Raw genomic sequence first — 27,289 nt, 5'->3', positions numbered from 1 at the left:
GGGAACTTCAGTGAAGGGGGCTAATGGGGAGGTGATAACAAGTAGTGGTGATGTGAGAAGGAGATGGAGTGAGTATTTTGAAGGTTTGTTGAATGTGTTTGATGATAGAGTGGCAGATATAGGGTGTTTTGGTCGAAGTGGTGTGCAAAGTGAGAGGGCTAGGGAAAATGATTTGGTAAATAGAGAAGAGGTAGTAAAAGCTTTATGGAAGATGAAAGCCGGCAAGGCAGCAGGTTTGGATGGTATTGCAGTGGAATTTATTAAAAAAGGGGGTAACTGTATTGTTGACTGGTTGATAAGGTTATTTAATGTGTGTATGATTCATGGTGAGGTGCCTGAGGATTGGCGGAATGCTTGCATAGTGCCATTGTACAAAGGCAAAGGGGATAAGAGTGAGTGCTCAAATTACAGAGGTATAAGTTTGTTGAGTATTCCTGGTAAATTATATGGGAGGGTATTGATTGAGAGGGTGAAGGCATGTACAGAGCATCAGATTGGGGAAGAGCAGTGTGGTTTCAGAAGTGGTAGAGGATGTGTGGATCAGGTGTTTGCTTTGAAGAATGTATGTGAGAAATACTTAGAAAAACAAATGGATTTGTATGTAGCATTTATGGATCTGGAGAAGGCATATGATAGAGTTGATAGAGATGCACTGTGGAAGGTTTTAAGAATATATGGTGTGGGAGGCAAGTTGTTAGAAGCAGTGAAAAGTTTTTATCGAGGATGTAAGGCATGTGTACGTGTAGGAAGAGAGGAAAGTGATTGGTTCTCAGTGAATGTAGGTTTGCGGCAGGGGTGTGTGATGTCTCCATGGTTGTTTAATTTGTTTATGGATGGGGTTGTTAGGGAGGTGAATGCAAGAGTTTTGGAAAGAGGGGCAAGTATGAAGTCTGTTGTGGATGAGAGAGCTTGGGAAGTGAGTCAGTTGTTGTTCGCTGATGATACAGCGCTGGTGGCTGATTCATGTGAGAAACTGCAGAAGCTGGTGACTGAGTTTGGTAAAGTGTGTGAAAGAAGAAAGTTAAGAGTAAACGTGAATAAGAGCAAGGTTATTAGGTACAGTTGGGTTGAGGGTCAAGTCAATTGGGAGGTAAGTTTGAATGGAGAAAAACTGGAGGAAGTGAAGTGTTTTAGATATCTGGGAGTGGATCTGGCAGCGGATGGAACCATGGAAGCGGAAGTGAATCATAGGGTGGGGGAGGGGGCGAAGATTCTGGGAGCCTTAAAGAATGTTTGGAAGTCGAGAACATTATCTCGGAAAGCAAAAATGTGTATGTTTGAAGGAATAGTGGTTCCAACAATGTTGTATGGTTGCGAGGCGTGGGCTATGGATAGAGTTGTGCGCAGGAGGGTGGATGTGCTGGAAATGAGATGTTTGAGGACAATATGTGGTGTGAGGTGGTTTGATCGAGTAAGTAACGTAAGGGTAAGAGAGATGTGTGGAAATAAAAAGAGTGTGGTTGAGAGAGCAGAAGAGGGTGTTTTGAAATGGTTTGGTCACATGGAGAGAATGAGTGAGGAAAGATTGACCAAGAGGATATATGTGTCAGAGGTGGAGGGAACGAGGAGAAGTGGGAGACCAAATTGGAGGTGGAAAGATGGAGTGAAAAAGATTTTGAGTGATCGGGGCCTGAACATGCAGGAGGGTGAAAGGTGTGCAAGGAATAGAGTGAATTGGAACGATGTGGTATACCGGGGTCGACGTGCTGTCAATGGATTGAACCAGGGCATGTGAAGCGTCTGGGGTAAACCATGGAAAGTTGTGTGGGGCCTGGATGTGGAAAGGGAGCTGTGGTTTCGGTGCATTATTGCATGACAGGTAGAGACTGAGTGTGAACGAATGGGGCCTTTGGTGTCTTTTCCTAGCGCTACCTCGCACACATGAGGGGGGAGGGGGCTGTTATCCATGTGTGGCGAGGTGGCGATGGGAACAAATAAAGGCAGACACTATGAATTATGTACATGTGTATATATGTATATGTCTGTGTGTGTATATATGTGTCTACATTGAGATGTATATGTATGTATATTTGCGTGTGTGGACGTGTATGTATATACATGTGTATGTGGGCGGGTTGGGCCATTCTTTCGTCTGTTTCCTTGCGCTCGCTACCTCGCTAATGCGGGAGACAGCGACAAAGCAAAATAAAAAAAATAAAAAGTCTAGCTTAAAGATCTTTACTAGTCTACCCAATATAAATCATATTACAGTTTTTACAAAAGATTCTGTAAATGCAGCCTGCAGAATTTTCTAGGGAGTTTTTGATTAAGATATTCTTTATAGTCATGATATGATGTCATTATTCATTCATTGAGAATTCAGTTTTCTCATTTGTGACATGAATAATGAATATGGATCCCAGTTACCCAAAAGTTTGTCTTCAACAGGTATACACCACTTCACCAGGCAGCTCAGCAAGGCCATACTCAGATTGTCAATTTACTGCTTGAGAATAAGGCTGAACCCAACACAGAAACTAACGTAAGTTTTTATGTAAAGACCAAAGTGAAGTTTTGATTTTAACATATCCTTCATATCTTATGAAATTATATCTCTGAATATATAGATAGCTGCTCTGTTAGGTATATACCTAAATTGCTTTCCTTAACTGTTGGAAAAACTTACTCTGTCAGTTATTGGTCATCATGTGGCTTGAGTGAGTCTTTCCCCTAACACAGGACGGCAAGACGGCGCTCAGCATTGCTCAGCGTCTCGGCTACATCTCTGTAGTCGAAACACTGAAGATTGTAACTGAAACGACTATTAATACTACAACCACAACAGTGACCGAGGAGAAATACAAGGTGGTGGTTCCAGAGACTATGCATGAAACCTTTATGAGCGAGTCTGAGGATGAAGGAGGTAGGTTTTTAGTTATACATCAGATTTTTAATACCTTTAATAAGGGTATTCTTTTAGGTTTTTTGCAGTATCATCTTGACAGTTCTGCTCTGTTGATCACTTATTGCTATGGATGTTCAAAAAAAAGTTTTTTAGTATTTCTCAGTGCAGTTTTCACTTTTGACATGAAAATGTGTATTTTGATGTTGATGGTGAACTGTATCTGTGATGGTATAAAAATTACATTGTTGATACTTTACATATATTAAGAGAAAGATGACCTCTTTACCTTGATATTAGTAAGAACATAAGGTGCTTATAAGGCTTCACTTGTTTATCATATGGCCTTGCATAACACATGGCCTCATGTTTTCTGTACAAGAGAGAGTCCATATGATGCAGATTTGCCTAAACCAGGCAGTTGGATTGCTATTCTGTAACTCAGAAAGTGTATGATACTCAATTCGAATGTCTTAACAATAAGTGGGCCAGTCAATCATGGTCTACGAAAGACCAAAGCAAGTTTTGCAGTTGTTTTCCACATGGGATCATATTGTTGTCACTACCAGCTTTGTAACTGTCAGGTAGCTAACATATGTCCTCTGTGAAGATAGAGTGTAGTCTGAGTATTCCTGTATCACAGTAATGGTATTAAAAAAGTTGCTTGTGTTTGTTTAGTTTCTCGTATACCAGTGAGGGAATGGAGCATATTTGCAACACTGCTCTGTTTAGAAATGTATATCTGAAGTCTCAGGGTGGGTTATTTGGTTTTGTTGTGGAAATAGAATATTATGAATATTGCGATATGAATTTGCCTTTCATCACAAAGGATGAGGTTTTGATAAAACAGATTTTGTTTTACCAGAATCACAAAGATACTTTGCCAAGCCTGTTGGCTTGTCATAGTATTTCTACACCCATTTGCTAACTCTAGATTTTTAGTGAGATGTAGGCTGGGTACCCCAGAATGAAGATAGTTTAAAGATTTGAAAAAGTATTTTAATATGAGCAGGTATTACCAGTCAATCTGCTTATGGTTTCGGGAGGAATAGTGACTGCTGCATAGTGAGCCAGTTCCTAAGTGGTTGTCAAGTTGCACCAAGGTAACTGTCTTTTCTTTCTGTCTCATCTACATGTGGACTACTGGCATTATGTCCAAAAACATACAATCTCTCCTTCTCACACTGAACACTTGACAACACTTAACTCATGCAACTCATTCTTCTTAACACTAGATTTTCCTTTGGTGAGTGCTATGTGCTAACCCTGCCTTTTGGCTAAATGGTTTGAGCAATAGATCAAAGAAGTAGGTAGGAACACTTTGGCAGGAGCATCAGGTAGAAACTTAGGTAGATGCATGTAGTGGGTAGGAACAATATGCAGGAGTATTAGGTAGAATTAGTCAGTGGGTACATTAGTTAGGAGCCTCTGCAAACATTGGCCTGTGAAGGGTGAGGCACTGAAGACAAAAAAGCAACACTGGAATTCACCATATATGGAGACTGTTGCCGTGTCCACTCCCTTGAGGGATTTCCAGGCGGGAACAGGTATCAGAGAAATAGATAGATAGAATTAGGTAATGGACAAATTTAAGAAAGATGAAACACTGACAAAACTAACCTTTTTTGTCACTGTGAAGATGCTTCGATATAGAGTGTCATCCAAGATGAGATAAGGCTAGGTACCAGCTCACCTTCAGAGTAGCTTTTACTTTTCTTCTCACTTCTTTACCACCACTTTTACTTTTCTTCTCACTTCTTTACCACCACCAGCTACTGTATTTGGTGTACTAAGCTAGCCACTCTGATGCCAAACCATACACACAGTAAATTGAGGGAGTTTAAATTTCATGAGAATAATTGGCTTTGAATGTTTGTATTTAGATATGGGAGATTAAAGGTTCATAATTTAAAGACCTACAACTCTGATCAAGAAATTTTGACTTATTTTGTGTTGCAGAGATGAAATGTGTTTCCCTGTATATATTTTAAGATGCTGAATACAAAAATTATAATGAAAATGCTCAGTTGTCTATGGTTTCCAAGAAAAAAGTCACTGTCTTATGTTTTACACATTATACACTATATTGGTGACAGGTTATAGTCACTGGTTCATCTTGATTAAACTTGAAGCCTCTTTGTCTGGCAGGCACTCATATACAAGTCCTGGAGCATTATTTTTTACCCTTCAGCAATAGTCTTCAAACATTGCTGAAATCCATTTACCCTGGTAATGTTTCTCTATTCCTGAGATGTCTTGATGGCAGTATTTGCCATGCTCATTGCTTTTTGTGCCACAGTTATCTGGAGAAAAACCCTGGTGAGATTTGAGAAAATTTATTTTCAAAAACATGTTGCAACCCGGCAAGGCAGCGGGTTTGGATGGTATTGCAGTGGAATTTATTAAAAAAGGGGGTGACTGTATTGTTGACTGGTTGGTAAGGTTATTTAATGTATGTATGACTCATGGCGAGGTGCCTGAGGATTGGCGGAATGCGTGCATAGTGCCATTGTACAAAGGCAAAGGGGATAAGAGTGAGTGCTCAGATTACAGAGGTATAAGTTTGTTGAGTATTCCTGGTAAATTATATGGGAGGGTATTGATTGAGAGGGTGAAGGCATGTACAGAGCATCAGATTGGGGAAGAGCAGTGTGGTTTCAGAAGTGGTAGAGGATGTGTGGATCAGGTGTTTGCTTTGAAGAATGTATGTGAGAAATACTTAGAAAAGCAAATGGATTTGTATGTAGCATTTATGGATCTGGAGAAGGCATATCATTTATGGATCTGGAGAAGGCATATGATAGAGTTGATAGATATGCTCTGTGGAAGGTATTAAGAATATATGGTGTGGGAGGCAAGTTGTTAGAAGCAGTGAAAAGTTTTTATCGAGGATGTAAGGCATGTGTACGTGTAGGAAGAAAGGAAAGTGATTGGTTCTCAGTGAATGTAGGTTTGCGGCAGGGGTGTGTGATGTCTCCATGGTTGTTTAATTTGTTTATGGATGGGGTTGTTAGGGAGGTGAATGCAAGAGTTTTGGAAAGAGGGGCAAGTATGAAGTCTGTTGTGGATGAGAGAGCTTGGGAAGTGAGTCAGTTGCTGTTCGCTGATGATACAGCGCTGGTGGCTGATTCATGTGAGAAACTGCAGAAGCTGGTGACTGAGTTTGGTAAAGTGTGTGGAAGAAGAAAGTTAAGAGTAAATGTGAATAAGAGCAAGGTTATTAGGTACAGTAGGGTTGAGGGTCAAGTCAATTGGGAGGTGAGTTTGAATGGAGAAAAACTGGAGGAAGTAAAGTGTTTTAGATATCTGGGAGTGGATCTGGCAGCGGATGGAACCATGGAAGCGGAAGTGGATCATAGGGTGGGGGAGGGGGCGAAAATTCTGGGAGCCTTGAAGAATGTGTGGAAGTCGAGAACATTATCTCAGAAAGCAAAAATGGGTATGTTTGAAGGAATAGTGGTTCCAACAATGTTGTATGGTTGCGAGGCGTGGGCTATGGATAGAGTTGTGCGCAGGAGGATGGATGTGCTGGAAATGAGATGTTTGAGGACAATGTGTGGTGTGAGGTGGTTTGATCGAGTAAGTAACGTAAGGGTAAGAGAGATGTGTGGAAATAAAAAGCGCGTGGTTGAGAGAGCAGAAGAGGGTGTTTTGAAATGGTTTGGGCACATGGAGAGAATGAGTGAGGAAAGATTGACCAAGAGGATATATGTGTCGGAGGTGGAGGGAACGAGGAGAAGAGGGAGACCAAATTGGAGGTGGAAAGATGGAGTGAAAAAGATTTTGTGTGATCGGGGCCTGAACATGCAGGAGGGTGAAAGGAGGGCAAGGAATAGAGTGAATTGGAGCGATGTGGTATACCAGGGTTGACGTGCTGTCAGTGGATTGAATCAAGGTATGTGAAGCGTCTGGGGTAAACCATGGAAAGCTGTGTAGGTATGTATATTTGCGTGTGTGGACGTATGTATATACATGTGTATGGGGGTGGGTTGGGCCATTTCTTTCGTCTGTTTCCTTGCGCTACCTCGCAAACGCGGGAGACAGCGGCAAAAAAAAAAAAAAAAAAAAATGTTGCAACCCATTTTCTGATAGGATGACAACAGATTTTCAGTAAGTTCCTTTTAGCTATCTGCCTTGATATTTCCTAGAAAGTTTGTTGTTACCACCCAGAAAGTATTCCACATCACCACTGAGGATGCAGTTGAACTGCTCATCCCTGAAGAGTTCACAGAATTAATGGCAACACATTGCCTTCATGCTGAGAACAGCTTTTAGATTCAATTTTGATGTCTGTGAACAGTCTCCAATCCTCAGGTTTATGATTGATATTGAGGGCTGCCATCACCCCATTTGGGTTGTTGCTGGCAATGTTAACTTCCATCTTGAAGAATGGAGCAAAATCTCTCTGGCAGGCATGAAACACAGGCACTTACATTTTCATTAAGGGGATTTGAATGTTGCAGTCTCAACCCCAACAATTCTGCCTTACTCTTCATTATAGCCAGATCCAAATGAGGTCACTTGATTCATTCTGCATGATCTTATTCAGCAGATGTAACATTAGGTGCAAAACTAGGACCTTTTGATGCTGATGGCTCACATTTCACAAATTTCATTAATCTGTACATCCTTTTGTCTTCGTCCCCATCCTTACAGGAAAAGTATAGATTGTAGGCATTCCTGATGACTGGGGTTATGGCACACTTCTGTGATGCAAAAGTCACCTCCCAACAAGCTTAACGAAAGTTCTCTGCACTGCTCGTGCACTTATGAGGCATCCTTGTTGACATTCAGCAAAGGAACCACTCAACAGTTAGTCACACGTGGCCCTTCACACAACTGGAGCAGTACATTTCAGCAGAATGACAGAAAATTGGCTTGCACTCTGATTACAGCTCAAACACAGGCTTAGGGATATGAAACAACAACTGTACAACTAGAACATGACATGAATAGAAATGTCAGGGTACAAAAAAAAATTAGGAAATGAGTTCAACATAAGTGCAAATGACAACTCCCCAGAAAAATATGATAAGCAGTGAGGGTGATGCAATACCTGGGTGCTGATTGTATTATCCACTTCTTGCACCGTACTCAGGGTTACCAGATCTTGTCTTAGAGCTGCAAATTGCCAAAACTAGAACAAATCATACATACTGGAACCCACCCCATTTCTTCAAAATTAGAGCCAATTAACAATTTTAAGCATCATTTTCTTGCTTGGCATTTTAAGTTTTGTTAAGTTTAGCTACCTCTGTTTCCAAAACATTTTGGATGTTGATCGCTGTAATGGCTTGTTAGATGGTGGAAATTGAAGGTTCACATTAAAATGATGGAAACTAATGTACCTTATGAGCAAGGCAGTCAAGTAATTGATATAGTTAATTTCAGAACTGGAGAGTGTTGGTGGGGAGGATCATTGGGTTGAACAATCAGGCAAGATTTTGTAGGGGAAGAGGATGTTTAGGAGAATAGTCTTTCGAAGAGGAATTTGGTTGTTATTGAGGAGAGTTGTATGTGTGGGCAAGGATGTTGGAGAAGGATGAATGTGTTAGGAAGAGAGGAGGGTGTTGGAGTACCTACAAGCACCTTTGAGTATCTACAATGAGATTTAGCAAAAATGGCAGGGCTAGTTCAAAGTACTCACCACACATCTTGCTTGATATTTAAGACTGTTCTTCTCAGCTGCCACCTGCAATACATAATTATCTGCTCTTGGTTCATCTGGGACTGATTTCAGCCAAAACGTTTGGTGATTCCAAATTGTCATATATTTTTGTCTGATTTATTTTCAATGTTTTCTGTGATGTTCTTGAAGACTTAACAACTCAGTATTTTTTCAGTTGTGGGGCTTCCCAGTTTAACACATATTCTTTTGCACCTCCCCATTTGTTGCCATGGGTAGATTATCTTACAGCTTTCTCTCTCTTTCTAGGCCACATAGTATCAGTTCATATGCTAGTCTGTATGTTCCATCCCCTTAATTTTGTTCGTGAAGCGATTCTAAATTCTCTCCAATATGTTTATATATCAGATTGGAGAAGAGCAGTGTGGTTTCAGAAGTGGTAGAGGATGTGTGGATCAGGTGTTTGCTTTGAAGAATGTATGTGAGTAATACTTAGAAAAGCAAATGGATTTGTATGTAGCATTTATGGATCTGGAGAAGGCATATGATAGAGTTGATAGAGATGCTCTGTGGAAGGTATTAAGAATATATGGTGTGGGAGGAAAGTTGTTAGAAGCAGTGAAAAGTTTTTATCGAGGATGTAAGGCATGTGTACGTGTAGGAAGAGAGGAAAGTGATTGGTTCTCAGTGAATGTAGGTTTGCGGCAGGGGTGTGTGATGTCTCCATGGTTGTTTAATTTGTTTATGGATGGGGGTTGTTAGGGAGGTAAATGCAAGAGTTTTGGAAAGAGGGGCAAGTATGAAGTCTGTTGGGGATGAGAGAGCTTGGGAAGTGAGTCAGTTGTTGTTCGCTGATGACACAGCGCTGGTGGCTGATTCATGTGTGAAACTGCAGAAGCTGGTGACTGAGTTTGGTAAAGTGTGTGGAAGAAGAAAGTTAAGAGTAAATGTGAATAAGAGCAAGGTTATTAGGTACAGTAGGGTTAAGGGTCAAGTCAATTGGGGGGTGAGTTTGAATGGAGAAAAACTGGAGGAAGTGAAGTGTTTTAGATATCTGGGAGTGGATCTGGCAGCGGATGGAACCATGGAAGCGGAAGTGGATCATAGGGTGGGGGAGGGGGCGAAAATTCTGGGAGCCTTGAAGAATGTGTGGAAGTCGAGAACATTATCTCGGAAAGCAAAAATGGGTATGTTTGAAGGAATAGTGGTTCCAACAATGTTGTATGGTTGCGAGGCGTGGGCTATGGATAGAGTTGTGTGCAGGAGGATGGATGTGCTGGAAATGAGATGTTTGAGGACAATGTGTGGTGTGAGGTGGTTTGATCGAGTGAGTAACGTAAGGGTAAGAGAGATGTGTGGAAATAAAAAGAGCGTGGTTGAGAGAGCAGAAGAGGGAGTTTTGAAGTGGTTTGGGCACATGGAGAGGATGAGTGAGGAAAGATTGACCAAGAGGATATATGTGTCGGAGGTGGAGGGAACAAGGAGAAGAGGGAGACCAAATTGGAGGTGGAAAGATGGAGTGAAAAAGATTTTGTGTGATCGGGGCCTGAACATGCAGGAGGGTGAAAGGAGGGCAAGGAATAGAGTGAATTGGAGCGATGTGGTATACCGGGGCTGACGTGCTGTCAGTGGATTGAATCAAGGCATGTGAAGCGTCTGGGGTAAACCATGGAAAGCTGTGTAGGTATGTATATTTGCGTGTGTGGACGTATGTATATACATGTGTATGGGGGGGGGTTGGGCCATTTCTTTCGTCTGTTTCCTTGCGCTACCTCGCAAACGCGGGAGACAGCGACAAAGTATAAAAAAAAAAAAAAAAAAAAAAAATGTTATATGTGCTTCTTTTGTAAGGGATTGTACAACACATTGCTATTCAATTTTGTTTTTTATATATACATTAAACTTTTTCATCTGTAGTTTTCCATCTCTTGTTGAGGAAGTTTCAGAATCACACCACACATCACTTGATTATGCTATCTTCTCAATATTCTCTCTTGACTCTAGTCTTTCATGTATTGTGACACCCAGATCTTTTAAGTTTGGCCCTTTTTGTTGATATCTTTGATGGGACTTTGTAAGACACTTCTGATTAATCCCTTCTGGACCCTTAGCTTACTTGTTCAACATTATTAGATTCCATTAGGTTCACTTCTACCCATTTGTGAATTTTTTTGTCTTTTGCATTCTGATCAGTTTCTGATCAGAGAAGGATGTTGGGGGGAAAGTTAATGATGGGGAAGGAGGAATGTGGTGAGAGGAACAGAACATATGAATAACTATGAAGAACTTTGCTCCTGAATGTTATGTTTAGTGCTTATCACTCAGAGGAGAGGGCTAATGAGAGAGGAAAGAAGGTATTTTAGAGGGAGGAACAAGGATGGGAGTGGTTAGTAAGGATGGGAAGTTTTAAGGAGAGCAGGAAGTTTTGGAGGAGGTTCTTGGGGGAGGAGGAGAATGTATAAATGCATAATTATCAGTGATGATTACACTATTTATAGCAGTTGTTTAACACGCCTTTTTACCATTCATTGTCTTTTCCTTGTTATACGTGAAACTTCGTTATATCAGACACTGTACATAGTGGAATTTTGTTTTATCAAACTCCCAAAGTGCAGTTGAGCTATTCTCATATGTATCAGAGTTAATCCTGTAAATCTAATGATAATCCAAAGCAGTCCATCTTGCAATAATGACTGTTTTTGTAGGTACTGTACAGTTTTTGTGCACATGATGTTCTTTGTCATTTTTCTCAGTTTTTCATTAATTTCAATAATTTTTCTTCCATGGTGGCTCACCATTTAGTTTCTGTAGACGAATATTTACTTGAGGTGAGCACCTTCAGTAGATGTAAATTAATGAATCGAGTTTTGTACCCCAAGTTCAAGACTGCCTGCTGAGCATGGTTAATTGCTTCGCTGGCAGTACGTGGTAATTTTTCCCCACAGTTAGTTGTCCTCCAGCCATGCCAATGACACTTCATTATCTTAAGTTTTCTAGGAAAGAATTTGAATGGCCTCCAGCTAGATATAGAGGAACAGGCAGATGATCCAGAATTACTTAATGATGATGATGATCTGTGTTTGGATCTTGTAAAAATCGATTTTATAGACATTTACTCTTCCAGCACAGAAAGTTGACCAAGATAAGGCAGGGGAAGCTGTTTCTAGCAAAAGTGTTAGCAGTGTTTCAAGCACCAGCCTGACTTTGACAACACTGAATCTAACTGGTGTTGCTCATAATTTTACAAACCTTTAAAATTTTGCTGTTATGGCAAAGTTATCAGTGAATCACATAAATATATATGGATAAGAAAGTGGGTTAGGGGAGATAGATGAATGAAAGTGGATTAGGGGAGATAGATGAGTATTAGTGCTTATGCCTATGGTCATGAGAGGACTGATAAAGAGAGATTAGTGTTTTGGGAGGATGGATAGTGTGTAAATAGTTTTGATGCAAGAGATTGGGTGTTAGTGATGGGCAATTTGAATTCAAAGGTGAGTAATGTGGCTGTTTAGGGAATAGCTAGGGAGCATGAGGTATTCAGTGAAGTGAATGGAAATGTTGAACAGCTTGAGAAATTGTGACCTGAAAAAAAGGATGGGTTATTAGAAATTCTGTACCTGGATTAAAAATAGGGCCATGCATATGTATATACATAGAGTAGGACAGATGGTAAGATGGGCATTATAAGATAACACTAATTGATTGGCATAGTGAATGTGCTGAGAGAGGAAGCTGGTCTGGTGTCTGATCATTAACAGGCAAAGGATAGGGTGAAATTTGTATAGGCTTTTGGAAGAAAGGAAATATGGGTGAGAAGAGGATGGTGAAAGTGAGTGAGCTTAGAAAAGAGGCTTGTTGGGAGAGATACCAGGAGAAAATGAGTGTTGGTTGGCAGAATGTTGGAATAAGTGAAATGTGTGGAGTGGGTATTTAAGGAAGCAGTGTTGGCATGTACATTTGTTGTATATGGAAGTTGAGAGGTGGGGATGTGAGAAAGGAAAGTAAATGAGAATTAGTGTGAGTGAGTTTAAGCAAACCTGATAAAGTGGAACAATATGTTTTGGAAGAAGGTTAACAGTGAGAGAAAAACAAGAGAACAAATGGGAACATAGGTGAATGGGTCAATTGGGCAAGAGGTAACAGGGTGAGATGAGGTGAAGAGATAGAGTGATTATTTTGAAGGGTCCTTGAATGTGTTGGAGGACAGGATGGTAGATGTGGGGAGTTTGGTTGGGAAAGTATGTGAAGTGAGAGTCATGACAAATGGTTTGGCGAAATGAGAAGAGGTTGTGAAATACTTGTGTAAGATGAAACATAGCAAGTTGGATGGTATTACTATTGAATTTCATAAGAAATAGGGTGACTGTGTTTCTGATTGCGTAGTTAGGATGTCCTGTGTATGTATGGATCATAATCAGATGCCTAAGGATTGGCAGAATGCCTGTTGTGTGCTATTGTTTAAAGGCAAGGAGAACAAAGATGAGTGTTTGAATTATAGAAGAATAAGTTTGTTGAAAAGTTTTTATCGAGGATGTAAGGCATGTGTACGTGTAGGAAGAGAGGAAAGTGATTGGTTCTCAGTGAATGTAGGTTTGCGGCAGGGGTGTGTGATGTCTCCATGGTTGTTTAATTTGTTTATGGATGGGGTTGTTAGGGAGGTAAATGCAAGAGTTTTGGAAAGAGGGGCAAGTATGAAGTCTGTTGGGGATGAGAGAGCTTGGGAAGTGAGTCAGTTGTTGTTCGCTGATGATACAGCGCTGGTGGCTGATTCATGTGAGAAACTGCAGAAGCTGGTGACTGAGTTTGGTAAAGTGTGTGGAAGAAGAAAGTTAAGAGTAAATGTGAATAAGAGCAAGGTTATTAGGTACAGTAGGGTTGAGGGTCAAGTCAATTGGGAGGTGAGTTTGAATGGAGAAAAACTGGAGGAAGTGAAGTGTTTTAGATATCTGGGAGTGGATCTGGCAGCGGATGGAACCATGGAAGCGGAAGTGGATCATAGGGTGGGGGAGGGGGCGAAAATTCTGGGGGCCTTGAAGAATGTGTGGAAGTCGAGAACATTATCTCGGAAAGCAAAAATGGGTATGTTTGAAGGAATAGTGGTTCCAACAATGTTGTATGGTTGCGAGGCGTGGGCTATGGATAGAGTTGTGCGCAGGAGGATGGATGTGCTGGAAATGAGATGTTTGAGGACAGTGTGTGGTGTGAGGTGGTTTGATCGAGTGAGTAACGTAAGGGTAAGAGAGATGTGTGGAAATAAAAAGAGCGTGGTTGAGAGAGCAGAAGAGGGTGTTTTGAAGTGGTTTGGGCACATGGAGAGAATGAGTGAGGAAAGATTGACCAAGAGGATATATGTGTCGGAGGTGGAGGGAAAGAGGAGAAGAGGGAGACCAAATTGGAGGTGGAAAGATGGAGTGAAAAAGATTTTGTGTGATCGGGGCCTGAACATGCAGGAGGGTGAAAGGAAGGCAAGGAATAGAGTGAATTGGAGCGATGTGGTATACCGGGGTTGACGTGCTGTCAGTGGATTGAATCAAGGCATGTGAAGCGTCTGGGGTAAACCATGGAAAGCTGTGTAGGTATGTATATTTGCGTGTGTGGATGTATGTATATACATGTGTATGGGGGGGGGGTTGGGCCATTTCTTTCGTCTGTTTCCTTGCGCTACCTCGCAAACGCGGGAGACAGTGACAAAGTATAATAAAAGAAATAAAATAAAAGTTTGTTGAATGTATCTGGTTAGCTTTATGAAAGAGTGGTCATTGAGAGCTTGGTGGCATGCCCAGAGCAACAGACACTGGAGTAGCATTGTGGTTTGATAAGATGATGTGTGGATTAGGTTTGAAAATACTTTGAAAAACCAGAAAGACTTGTATGCAGTATGTTTAGATCTGGAGAAAGCTTATAATAGGATTGATACTGATGCTTTATGGAAGGTGTTATGCATATATGTTGTGGGAGCAAAGCTATCTGTGAGGAGTTTTTATAAAGAAATTGAGGCATGTATGCAAGTTTGCATACATGCCTCAATTTCTTTATAAAAACTCCTCACAAATAGCTTTGCTCCCACAACATATATGCATAACACCTTCCATAAAGCATCAGTATCAATGAGTGGTTCCAGGTGGTGATGGGTCTGCATCAGGGATATGTGATGTCATTGTGGCTTTTAATGTGCTTATGGATAGGGTACTGAGGGAGGTGAATGCTAAGATCTCAGAGAGAAGAACAAGTATGCAGTCTGCTGAGGGTGCAGGAGCCTGGGAGGTTGCTGTTCATGATGACTCAGAACTCGTGGGAGATTTGAGTGAGAAGCTGCAGAAGTTGGTCTATGAGTTTGGGAGAGTGTGAAAGGAGAAAGTTGAGACTAATTGTGAATAAAAACAATGTTGTTAGGTTTAGGAGTAGAGAGAAACAGGTTGGTTTGGATGTTATTTTGAATGAAGAGAACTTGGTGGAAGTGAAGTGTTATAGATACCTGGAAGTGGATGGGAGCTGAAGTGAAGTCATAGGATGGAGAAGGTGACAAAAGTTTTGGTAGTATTGAGGAATGTGTAGAAAGAGAGGTCATTATCTGGGAGGGCAAAGATAACATGTTTGAAGATATAGTAATTCCAGTGTTGTTGTATGGATGTGAAGCTTGGACTATAGATGAGAATATACAGAAGAGGATGGATGTTCTAGAAATGAATTGCTTTAGGATAACATGTGGTGAGGAGGGTTAATCAAGTAGTTAGTGATATGGTTGGATAAAGGTGTGGTAAGGAGAAGAGTATGGTTGAAAGAGCTAAAGGGGGGGTGTTGAAACGGTCAGGACAACTTGGAGATGGAAGGAAGGAGTGAAAAAAGATTTTGAGCGATGAGGGCCTGATTATACAGAAGGGTGAAAGGCATGCATGGGGTAGAATGATTTAGAGTGATTTGGTATACATGGGGCAACATGCTGTCATTGGACTGAACCAGGGCATAAGTCAGCTGTGGGAAACCATGGAAAGGTCTGTAGAGCTTGGTTGTGGGTAGGGGGTTGTGATTTCAGTGCATTACACAACAGCTTGGGAATGGATGAGTGAATGAGGCCTTTTCATCTTTTATTGGCACAAGCTGGGAAATGGTGAGTGAAGAGTCACCTTTGGTGAGGCTGTATCATTAGTATGACAGTCTTGTCGAAGAACTAATCTTTCTCAGGGAGTCAACATTTCCCTTCTTTTGTAAGCAGTACAGATTTGAGATGCAGGAGCCTTAGAAATGTCCTGGTTAACATCAGGACATTTCCATTGGAATTGGTCCTGGGGTAAGTATAGGTAAATAGAAAAACATCATTTCAGCTTATCCCAAGACCCTTCATGCCCACAATGCAGTTACCAATAAGAGGACACTGAGCACTTTCTGCACTAGATATACACACAACATTAAGATACTTTATGACCTGTGATCTGGACCAGTGTGTGTAGTCAGCTTCCTGAGTGTTGCAGGATCCTCATAAGGATATAAGGTGCTCCTGGGGCAGGAAGGTAAAGTAAGGTATTTATACTGGTGGTACTGAACTCCTCCTGCTTGAAGGCCTGTGAAAAGAATGCAAGAGGGGGAGTTTGCAAGGAAGTGTACAATTAAAGGGGTTGGTGTGAGAGGAAGACCACCTGCGACATAGGGAAATAGAGTGGAAGAGTACTGGAGGGAAAGAAATGGTAGAAAACGGTGTATGCGAGGGAGGCATGGAACGACAGGGATGTGTGGAGACTCTTTTACTGTGGCCACTCCCTTGATGGGAGTTCCTGGAGGAAATTGGCATCTGAGATATAGATAGATAGATACATATGATTGGCTTGCCCACAGAAAATATTTGTTTTAGTGTTGTGATTACTTTGATAGAGCACATTTAACTTAAGAGATACTGTGGGCCGGTTGCCCAGCCAGGGGAATCCGGTATCCTGCATCATTTAGGCATGTCTTGTCAGAGAATAGGAACAAGTACTTAAATCTATTATACTGATTCAGTGGTTAGTAAGAAAAAGAAAAAGATAATCTTCATGTTTGAGAAGTTTAAAAGAAAGCATTGTGATGATGTCATCTATTGTTTTGGGGAACATTTTGGATGAGTCTGTGGATGATGTGTAATGTGTGTGTGCACTATTTTTCGTTGAATGTCATACTGAATATATTATGATTATGATTTTTTTCGTTTGCAAGTCATGAAAATAAAGCAATCTTTTTATTCCATTATATGATGTAACCATGTCCAGCATTAGCTTTTATGTTTAGTTTGGTGATGATAGTTCATGAATTTAGCAGCAAGATTGTTTTTCTATTGATATTCATTGGCTGCATTGACAAAGGATATACAAAAATTTAATGAAGTCCTATTTAAAGTCTTCACAGCATGAGACTTGATAGTTGAGGGAAGATATTTGTTAGTGCTTTTGATTATAGACTTAAGAGGTAGGATAGCTATATCTAGTGTGTGACAGCTAGAATGTAGTGTTCTACTGAAATCATAATGATCATTAGTGTATTTGACATAGATGAGTGCAGACTTTGAATACCTTTTGTCTTTTTGAATACATTTTCTTTGACCCAATTTTAAAGAGGACAAAGTGTGGAATCATGTTTTGATGAACACAGTATTGTTTGACATAATGAATTTTTAAGGATTTCTCTTTTTATTCCTCCTCATCTTCTTCCTTCTGTTCCTCCTCCTCCTCTTTATCTCCTTCTTCTTCTTCCTCTTGTTCTCCTTCCTCCTCTTAATCTTCTTTTCTTCTTCTGTTTCATATTCTTCTTCCTCTCCCTCTTCTTTTTTTTCCTGTTTTCTTCTTGTCTACTTTTTTGTCTTCTTGTTTCTTCTTTTCTTCCTCTTTCTTATATTTCTTTTTGTCTTGTTTCTTCTTTTCTTTCTCTTTCTTCTTCTTCTTCTTCTTCTTCTTCTTCTTCTTCTTCTTCTTCTTCTTCTTCTTCTTCTTCTTCTTCTTCTTCTTCTTCATATTCTTCTTCTTCTTCTATTTTTTCTCTTTTGTTCTTCTAGTTTTCTTCTGATCTATGTTGTCTTCTCTTCCTCTTTCTGTTCTTCATCTTCTTCTGTTCTTCTTTTATGGTCTTTTACTATTCTTCTTCATTTCTTCTTCATTTTCTTTTCATCTTCTTTGCTTCTTCTTTCTCCTCTACATTTTTTCTTCTTTTCTTCTTCATCTTCATCTTCTTCTCCTTCTTTTTCTTCTTCTAATTGTTTTCTTTTTTCTTATTCTTTTTTCTTATAGTTACTCATATTCTAATCCATGTTCTTCCTTATCTTATTCTTTTTATTCGACGCATTGACTTGCACACATGACATCTGCTTCTCTTTTTTTTCATAATTTTGGCAATGCTTTGTAATAATTACTGTTGCAAAACTATGGCATGCATCTTTTATGCTTTTATCCTAAAATGATTATAATCATGTATTGAAAAACATTTTTCTTTTGCATGTTAGGCATGACTAAAAATCTTATTCTTTAGTATATTTCCCAATTGTTTAAAGTTCCACATTGTTCATGAATATATTATTATTCTTTATGCATCAGCCTTTAATCCAGTTATTTCTTTTTATATTAAGAGAACTGAAAGTGGAGCAGAATGAGCTTTGAGATTTACATTATTCTTAAAAATTAGCTTTAGCATGACTTTACCTCCATACATGAGGTGTAGCTGTTCTTGTAGAGTAAAGATGCCAAGTAAGTGTTTGCATGCAAGGGCAACAGTGCAAGGCATTCTCAAGAATCATCATCATCATCAGAAAGGGTAAGGTGGAGCCATTACTCTGAAAAGACTTGACACGTGACAGCATCGTGACAAACTGTAGATAGAAGTTGTCTGTGCTTCTCATTACTTTTTTCTGTGAAGTTGGGTAGTATTTGAGGAGTGCTTGTAATTTTCTTGATCTTTCAGAGCTCATTTCTTTTTGTATTAAACATTGAGTAGGTTGAGAAAATACTTTTCAAGCTCTTTGTAAAGTAATTTTGCCTTTGGCCTCTGGGCCAAATGTTTTAAATTATTTTTTTCATCGTATCAGTCTGTAAAACCCTCAGAGTGAATTATATGAAAAACATTGCAAAGTTTGATAACTGCTTATTTCCCCTTAACAGGGAATCAACTGTTGTTATAACTCGTTGAAAATAACCACAGTTTCATGGAGTCATTATTATAATCAAAAGTAATTATCTTGCTTAGGGGAGTTTGCAGATATAAATGACCATTACTTATTTGTTCATTACTTGAAATAGTTTTATTATAAATGCTGTCCAGTTTGGAAAAGCTTTGGTTTAAAATATTTTGATACTTATTATTGTTACACATTATATATTACAGTGTTGTGTGTTGCTGTTAGCTCTAATATTTTATTTGTTTTAATTTTGTTATAGATTCAGAACAGTTTTGAATTGTTGAATGAATGTAATCTTCAGGCCGTATTCTCATGTAAATATTGCAAGCTGCATGATGTTACTAATTGACTGTTACATTATCTAGATACTAATATTGATTTGGGGCATACATTTTGGCTGAAATAGTAAACTCTGCTGTGAACTTGACAGTAAAGGCATGAGGAGTGTGTAGAGGAGACATTTAGACTTTTGTGAAAATTGACAATTTCTGTGTGCTTGATGAAGTTCTCCATGTTATTGAGGAAGGTGATATACTTTTGTCATAAGAGATTGTTAGAATATGAATCAAGAGTTTGTGGTATATGTGTTGGTTTGAATATGGTGCTTATATTTTGATATTTTGATTGTCCTTGAATGTGAGTTTTCGTACAGTTACAATTTTTGTTAAACTTCACCAAGCACAACAAGACAGACTTAGACCTAGCTGTGACAACAGTGCAGAAAACTGTTGCTGACTAACCCTTGTCCGTTGTGGGTGTTGTTTGTGTTCAGGTGACGACAATCTGGTCTCCTCCATGTTTGGTAAGCAGCAGCACGTCACGCTCCCGTACTATGAAGGACAGTTACGCTATACCAGTAAGTTTTACTAGGAATGATGTGTCTCCAGTGTAACTGTTTAACTCCAAAAAAAATGCAGGAAAAATCTGTGAAAATTTTTTACAGAATGTGAAGAATTATATAAGTGCAAGATGCTGTACAAATTATGATGATTCTTTTAACAAAGTAGTAGGACCATTGTTTTATAAGTACTTCTATGATTTTTTTTCCTGGTTTTTCCTGTATTTATAACTGTTTTGCATGACCCAAATATTCAAATAAGCTCAAGCATACTGTTCCTTGCATGAGGAGAAAGCAGGAAGCATTTCACTCTTTGTCCAGTGTGTCAGCATTATTATTATGGATATGACTGATTTTTTGTTATTAAGTGTGGTAGCGGCTTCACAAGATATCATTCAATATGATATAAAGCAGCATAAAATTGTTGTATGCATGTATAGAGAACAGAATCATTTATTCCTGTTTTAGTTAGGCACTGCATGTAATATTCATGTCCAAAATCATATGTAGAAAAATGGATTAAGATTCTGATTCAATCTTATAAGCTCAGTTATTGTATCTCTTACATTGTCATTTAAGTTATGCAGCTCAAGGTAGTCAAATGATTTGTGTTTTTATCTTTATCCTGAAGCCAGATGTTGTGTTCAAAGCAGCATGATGTTTATTGAATCTTTCAAAAATATTTAACTGCTGACATTCTACTCATGTGGATCAGAAACCAAGCTGCAGAAATGTATATATTTACTGAAGAATTGTACCTATGGATTTGGTTAACAAACAAATGGACCACAAGTTGCTTACATACACTAGTTATATATTAAAAGGATGAGGTTTACTTCTGCGCATGTACATAAGGGAGAAAGTTGAGCTTTAAAAGGGAAGAATAGATAAAGGTAATTGTAAGGTGAAGCAATTTTCATATTGTACATAACTAATGAGGGTATCAGGTTAGCTAGTCTTTTTTAGGACATTGGGAATCCTTATCCATTGCCAGTTTATGTAGTTGGGTTTGGGACTTCCCATTTCTGGAAAATTAATTCTGACAAAAAGAGCATTCCTGTATGCAGTTGATCCACCCATTGGAAATAGGAGTGGTGTTAAAGATAGTTAGATGGATAGATGAGTACACAAAACATTTTATCATGCTGATGTTTTGTCGCATAAGTACATTTATGTAAAATATTTAGATAGCTGTTAATGTTGCTCTCACTTGGTAAATTGGCTTTTTGTGCAAAGCAGAAAAGGTGTAAAGTGAGAAAGTTTGAAGCGCTTGTGTGAGTGTGAAATGTCATGCTTCACCTTGGCACACAGGTAATGGGGTTGAATATGTATTTAAATTATTTTTTCAAAGACTGTATGTACTTGATCCACGACATAGAAATTGGGAATGGAGTCAATGAAGATAGGCAGTCAGAAAGATGAAGAGGAAATTGGGAATTTACATAATAAATTTTTTTTTTTTTTTTTTTTTTTTTATACCTCGTCGCTGTCTCCCGCGTTTGCGAGGTAGCGCAAGGAAACAGACGAAAGAAATGGCCCAACCCCCCCCATACACATGTACATACATACGTCCACACACGCAAATATACATACCTACACAGCTTTCCATGGTTTACCCCGGACGCTTCACATGCCTTGATTCAATCCACTGACAGCACGTCAACCCCTGTATACCACATCGCTCCAATTCACTCTATTCCTTGCCCTCCTTTCACCCTCCTGCATGTTCAGGCCCCGATCACACAAAATCCTTTTCACTCCATCTTTCCACCTCCAATTTGGTCTCCCTCTTCTCCTCGTTCCCTCCACCTCTGACACATATATCCTCTTGGTCAATCTTTCCTCACTCATTCTCTCCATGTGCCCAAACCACTTCAAAACACCCTCTTCTGCTCTCTCAACCACGCTTTTTTTATTTCCACACATCTCTCTTACCCTTACGTTACTTACTCGATCAAACCACCTCACACCACACATTGTCCTCAAACATCTCATTTCCAGCACATCCATCCTCCTGCGCACAACTCTATCCATAGCCCACGCCTCGCAACCATACAACATTGTTGGAACCACTATTCCTTCAAACATACCCATTTTTGCTTTCCGGGATAATGTTCTCGACTTCCACACATTTTTCAAGGCTCCCAAAATTTTTGCCCCCTCCCCCACCCTATGATCCACTTCCGCTTCCATGGTTCCATCCGCTGACAGATCCACTCCCAGATATCTAAAACACTTCACTTCCTCCAGTTTTTCTCCATTCAAACTCACCTCCCAATTGACTTGACCCTCACCCCTACTGTACCTAATAACCTTGCTCTTATTCACATTTACTCTTAACTTTCTTCTTCCACACACTTTACCAAACTCCGTCACCAGCTTCTGCAGTTTCTCACATGAATCCGCCACCAGCGCTGTATCATCAGCGAACAACAACTGACTCACTTCCCAAGCTCTCTCATCCCCAACAGACTTCATACTTGCCCCTCTTTCCAAGACTCTTGCATTTACCTCCCTAACAACCCCATCCATAAACAAATTAAACAACCATGGAGACATCACACACCCCTGCCGCAAACCTACATTCACTGAGAACCAATCACTTTCCTCTCTTCCTACACGTACACATGCCTTACATCCTCGATAAAAACTTTTCACTGCTTCTAACAACTTGCCTCCCACACCATATATTCTTAATACCTTCCACAGAGCATCTCTATCAACTCTATCATATGCCTTCTCCAGATCCATAAATGCTACATACAAATCCATTTGCTTTTCTAAGTATTTCTCACATACATTCTTCAAAGCAAACACCTGATCCACACATCCTCTACCACTTCTGAAACCACACTGCTCTTCCCCAATCTGATGCTCTGTACATGCCTTCACCCTCTCAATCAATACCCTCCCATATAATTTACCAGGAATACTCAACAAACTTATACCTCTGTAATTTGAGCACTCACTCTTATCCCCTTTGCCTTTGTACAATGGCACTATGCAAGCATTCCGCCAATCCTCAGGCACCTCACCATGAGTCATACATACATTAAATAACCTTACCAACCAGTCAACAATACAGTCACCCCCTTTTTTTATAAATTCCACTGCAATACCATCCAAACCTGCTGCCTTGCCGGCTTTCATCTTCCGCAAAGCTTTTACTACCTCTTCTCTGTTTACCAAATCATTTTCCCTAACCCTCGCACTTTGCACACCACCTCGACCAAAACACCCTATATCTGCCACTCTGTCATCAGACACATTCAACAAACCTTCAAAATACTCATTCCATCTCCTTCTCACATCACCACTACTTGTTATCACCTCCCCATTTACGCCCTTCACTGAAGTTCCCATTTGCTCCCTTGTCTTACGCACCCTATTTACCTACATAATAAATGATAGATTAATATTTTTACTTCTAAGTCTTCTTTTTTTTTTTTTCATTTTACATACCTCTTTCATATGCTCTCTCATTGATTTCATTTCAATTTCTTCCACTATCTTCATAGAGTTTTATCTCCATCTTTGCCTCATTTTGTTTGTTTTTTCCTCCGAACATTAAGACAGGGAGTGTAATCATTGCACTGTCTGTCTGTCTTTCAGTCTTTTCTTTTTTCTGCTGCATCTCATAACTATTTCTTTCCCTGTGTACCCCATCATTTTAATTATTTCCATAATGAAGACTAGGAATATTATCGTCAGATTGCATTTTTTTCATCTACCTTTTAATTGCCTACTTATGATGTATAGGGAGGGAGTTTTACATAAATAGGGCCTCATCTCTTGTACATTTTCTGCTCCATGACCTCTTAAATTTATGTCTGCTGTCTGCTCAAATTATATCCTCAGTTGTTCTGTTCCATTCAACACTGAATATGATTAAAGTCCTCCTTGGAAAATATTTTTAACATGTTTCTTGCTTTATTTCATTTTATATCCTCTGGCTGAACTATCTATACCTGTCTGATAAGAATTGTTCACTGTCTACATCATCGATCTATTTTAAAACTTAAAGGTTGTGCTCTAGTCATCCCTTGATTCTAACTCCTTAAGTGGGCAGATTTACAGACTAGCCTTTCCCTTTAGCCCAGCTGTTACTTTTGGCACCATTTTTGTTGCCATCCTCTGGCCCTTTTTTATTAGTTGTTTGTGATTAAATTTGAGAAGCATATTCTAGTTTTGTACTTTTGTAGGATATGAACATCTTACTGAATATTTCCTTATCCATACATGTATAAGCTATTCTAATGTTTGCCAGCGGAAAGTTTTTCTCCTTAACTATTCTTGTAATGAAAGCCTTTGGCAACAACTATTCTCGTAATGAAAGTCTTTAGTGACAGGTTAGCGGTGATGTTCCAAAGTGCTTCTCACCCACAGTTTCCTGGAGCTTATTTCATGCTAGATGATAATAACATTGAAGCCTTTTTTCACCTTGTTCCATCTTGTTACTTTACATTAACTTGAGTTGAATTTTATCAGACAACTCACATTGGGACGTGTTTAAATTCCTTTGAAAGTTGATGCAATCCTCCTTGCTTTTCACTTCCTTCATGACATTTGCACGTCTGTAGATATAGCAGGTAGGGGTCAGTACCTTCAGGCAAGTCATTTACATAGACCAAGAAAAGTAATGGTTCTGGAATAGAATCCTGTGGCACTCTGCAGATGACATCAATCCATTTGGAAAAGGCTCCCCGGACATGTGTCCTTTGTTGTTGTTCTCTGAGATAATCTGTCCATTGAAGAAATATCCCCTTAATCCTGCTTGTTGATCCAGCTTCTTAATCAGTCTTCCATGTGGTGTAGTGTCAAATGCTTTGTGGTGGTCCAGATATGAATGATCTATCCTGCCTTCCCTTTTGTCCAAGACAGAGCTCACTTTTTCTGACTTATCTATAAGAGGTTTTGTTACATGCAAACTCCCTTTCCTAAATCCATGCTGTCTCTCAGGCAATATCTTCTTGTAAAAAAAGTAATCCAATTACTTTGTAATTATCATTTCCTGAACCTTACAGACCACTCTCATCAATGAGACTGTAGTTCAGTGCCTATTTCCAGTTTCCTTTCTTATAGATAAGTATGACATTTGGCTTTTTCCTTGGCACTGTGTCATTTTCCAGCGGCATCTTGAATAACATTTAAGGCAGTTTATTCAGTGTGTCTGCACATATGTTCAGCACGTATGGTGATCATTGAGACCATAAGTGTTGTATGGGTCAAAACCGTTGGGTAATCTGTTGATGTCTTTTCTAAATATCTCAGTGTTTTTAATAAATTCCTCCTCATTCTAAATCTCTGTTATGGAGCTGTAGTGTTTTTGCTGTAAAATTACTTTTGAACTTTGTATTCAATCCTCATACCTCCTTACATCATCCTTTTGATTCTTCTATCTGAATGCCATAGCCTGATTGGCTGGTTTTTAACTGACACTTGACTTAGGTTGAATTTATGGAAAAGCACCATATTTGCTCTTGTCTTGTCCACAGTATCTTTTCAGGTTGTCTTTGCTCCTCTTTTCTTATCATGGTGTAGTAATTCCTTGCTGTCTTATACCGTTGCAAATGCTTGCTAACTGGAGTGCTATCTGTATCTCCACCACAGCACATTTTGAATCTCCTTTGATTTGTAACATTTTTTTTCTTTTAAACTATTTGCCATTTCCCGCGTTGGCGAGGTAGCGTTAAGAACAGAGGACTGGGCCTTTTTTGGAATATCCTCACCTGGCCCCCTCTGTTCCTTTTTTGGAAAATTAAAAAAAAAAAAAAAAAGGAGAGGGAGGATTTCCAGCCCCCCGCTCCCTCCCCTTTTAGTCGCCTTCTACGACACGCAGGGAATACGTGGGAAGTATTCTTAATCCCCTATTCCCAGGGATAACATATTTTTATTAAAACCATTCTTTCCTCTTTCGTACCATTTGCTCTCTGTTTAAGGCTAGAGGTATCCATATTTCTACTCCATTGTAATTTTCATAGAATTTCTCAACATATAGCCATGGTTATTTGCTACAGATCTTTAATTTCCCAGTCTTTGTTACCTTAGAGATTGTTAAAGTTTATATAGTTTCCATGACTATATCTGCTCTCTGTGTTTTGTCTTGCTTTTGCCCTTTTGATGTCCCCTTTTGCCACAGTCAGACTTGAGCAATACATTATCTCTTGTTCCAATTTGTATATTATGGATGATTTTTTCAGTATCCGTACTATACTTGTGAAGATAATATCTGGAAATGATAGTGTATCAGTCCCTCTCAATGTATTGTGCATATTGCCGTAATGTTATCGAAAATTTTCCCTTGTATATTCCAAAGACTTGTGTGTCTCCATGATTCTCTGTCACCTTGAGAATCCATATCCCCCAGTCTGTTCATTATAATTGAAATCCCTCCATTATCAGTACTTTACCATCTCTAAGAAGTGAATGTTTAACAGCTTCATGTACCATTCTTGTTGTTCCTTCTTTGTTATTGATATATATTTGATCTGGGTCATTGCAATTTTTTTGAGAATTACATAATGTTTACGCCACCATACACTTCATGCTTACACTTACTCTTCCCCTTACAATTACTCTTCCCATTATATATTTTCTGAATGGGCCATCCTTCATTATTTCCTGACACTTAGGACTCTATTTTATTCAGAGGGTTAATGCTCCTCCTCTGATGATCTCATTTCCCTCTATTTTATTCAGAGGGTTAACGCTCCTCTGCTTATGATTTCATTTCCCTCCTTACTATTATGCACCCTTCTAGACTGAATAGGTGAGGTCTTATCTCTTTAATAAGCTTTGTTTCCACAACTCAGCTATATCAGGTGCACTTTCAGACATTCCTTGAAATCCAGCTCTTCACCATTATGTGTTAATCCATCAACATTTGAGTACAATACCTTAAGTGACATTTCCATCTCCTGTCACCCTTACCCTCTCTGTGGTGCTGGCAGGGTTTCTCCATCTTGCCATTTTTGGCATCTCCACTCTTTTGTCTTATTACTTATTCTTTGCTTCCATCCCTCACTTCCTTTCATATATCACATTTGACAAATACTCCGTAGACTAGCAACCTTTCCTTAAGTTTCTTAGTTCTCCTAAGTACCTACTGACTAGACATTTCCAAGTCAAACATAACTGGTTGCACTTGTAAGTCTTGATTATAATCAAGAAATCTTTCTTATCACAAAATTTTCACATGGCAGTTTTATAGCCTCAATTAATTTTGTAACAAGCATTTCTTCTTTCTCTCCCCTTTCTTCCTTATCTGCTGTATGATCTTCTAAACCAATATAATCTGTTATTTATGTCTTTCATCCTCGTGCTTTATTGATTTCTCTAATTTTGGTGCCACCAAATTTTCGGCTAGATCCTACATTGTTTATTGTCAACTTCTGTGTCTTACTCTCTCTAAAATCTCTCTCTTAGCTCACAAACACTGGTCCTATATGCTCCATACATTTTAAACCTTTCATTAACTAGTCCATCTTAAGTCTGTTTGGGGCTATATTTTATCTGCATTTATTGGTAAATGTAGATAAATGCCTGAGGATTGGCGGAATGCGTGCATAGTGCCATTGTACAAAGGCAAAGGGGATAAGAGTGAGTGCTCAAATTAGAGAGGTATAAGTTTGTTGAGTATTCCTGGTAAATTATATGGGAGGGTATTGATTGAGAGGGTGAAGGCATGTACAGAGCATCAGATTGGGGAAGAGCAGTGTGGTTTCAGAAGTGGTAGAGGATGTGTGGATCAGGTGTTTGCTTTGAAGAATGTATGTGAGAAATACTTAGAAAAGCAAATGGATTTGTATGTAGCATTTATGGATCTGGAGAAGGCATATGATAGAGTTGATA

General features: G+C 39.3%; 1 protein-coding gene across 39 annotated transcripts in view; it reads left to right on the top strand.

Annotated features, from left to right (window-relative positions):
- LOC139748583 (uncharacterized) overlaps positions 1-27,289 on the top strand; it is a 978,916-nt gene that overhangs the window by 427,296 nt on the left and 524,331 nt on the right. For 22 of the 39 annotated variants that reach the window (XM_071661646.1, XM_071661675.1, XM_071661674.1 and 19 more), the window contains 3 exons: positions 2,389-2,482; positions 2,680-2,863; positions 19,373-19,456. In XM_071661646.1, coding sequence (XP_071517747.1) covers positions 2,389-2,482; positions 2,680-2,863; positions 19,373-19,456 — 362 coding nt within the window. The remainder of the gene's footprint in view (positions 1-2,388; positions 2,483-2,679; positions 2,864-19,372; positions 19,457-27,289) is intronic. The other 17 variants (XM_071661679.1, XM_071661676.1, XM_071661673.1 and 14 more) reach the window with 1 other exon arrangement.

The sequence above is a fragment of the Panulirus ornatus genome, chromosome 5 (assembly GCF_036320965.1).
Source record: "Panulirus ornatus isolate Po-2019 chromosome 5, ASM3632096v1, whole genome shotgun sequence".
In the NCBI taxonomy this organism is placed as follows: Eukaryota; Metazoa; Arthropoda; class Malacostraca; order Decapoda; family Palinuridae; genus Panulirus; species Panulirus ornatus.
This window is presented reverse-complemented; position numbering and strand designations above follow the sequence as displayed.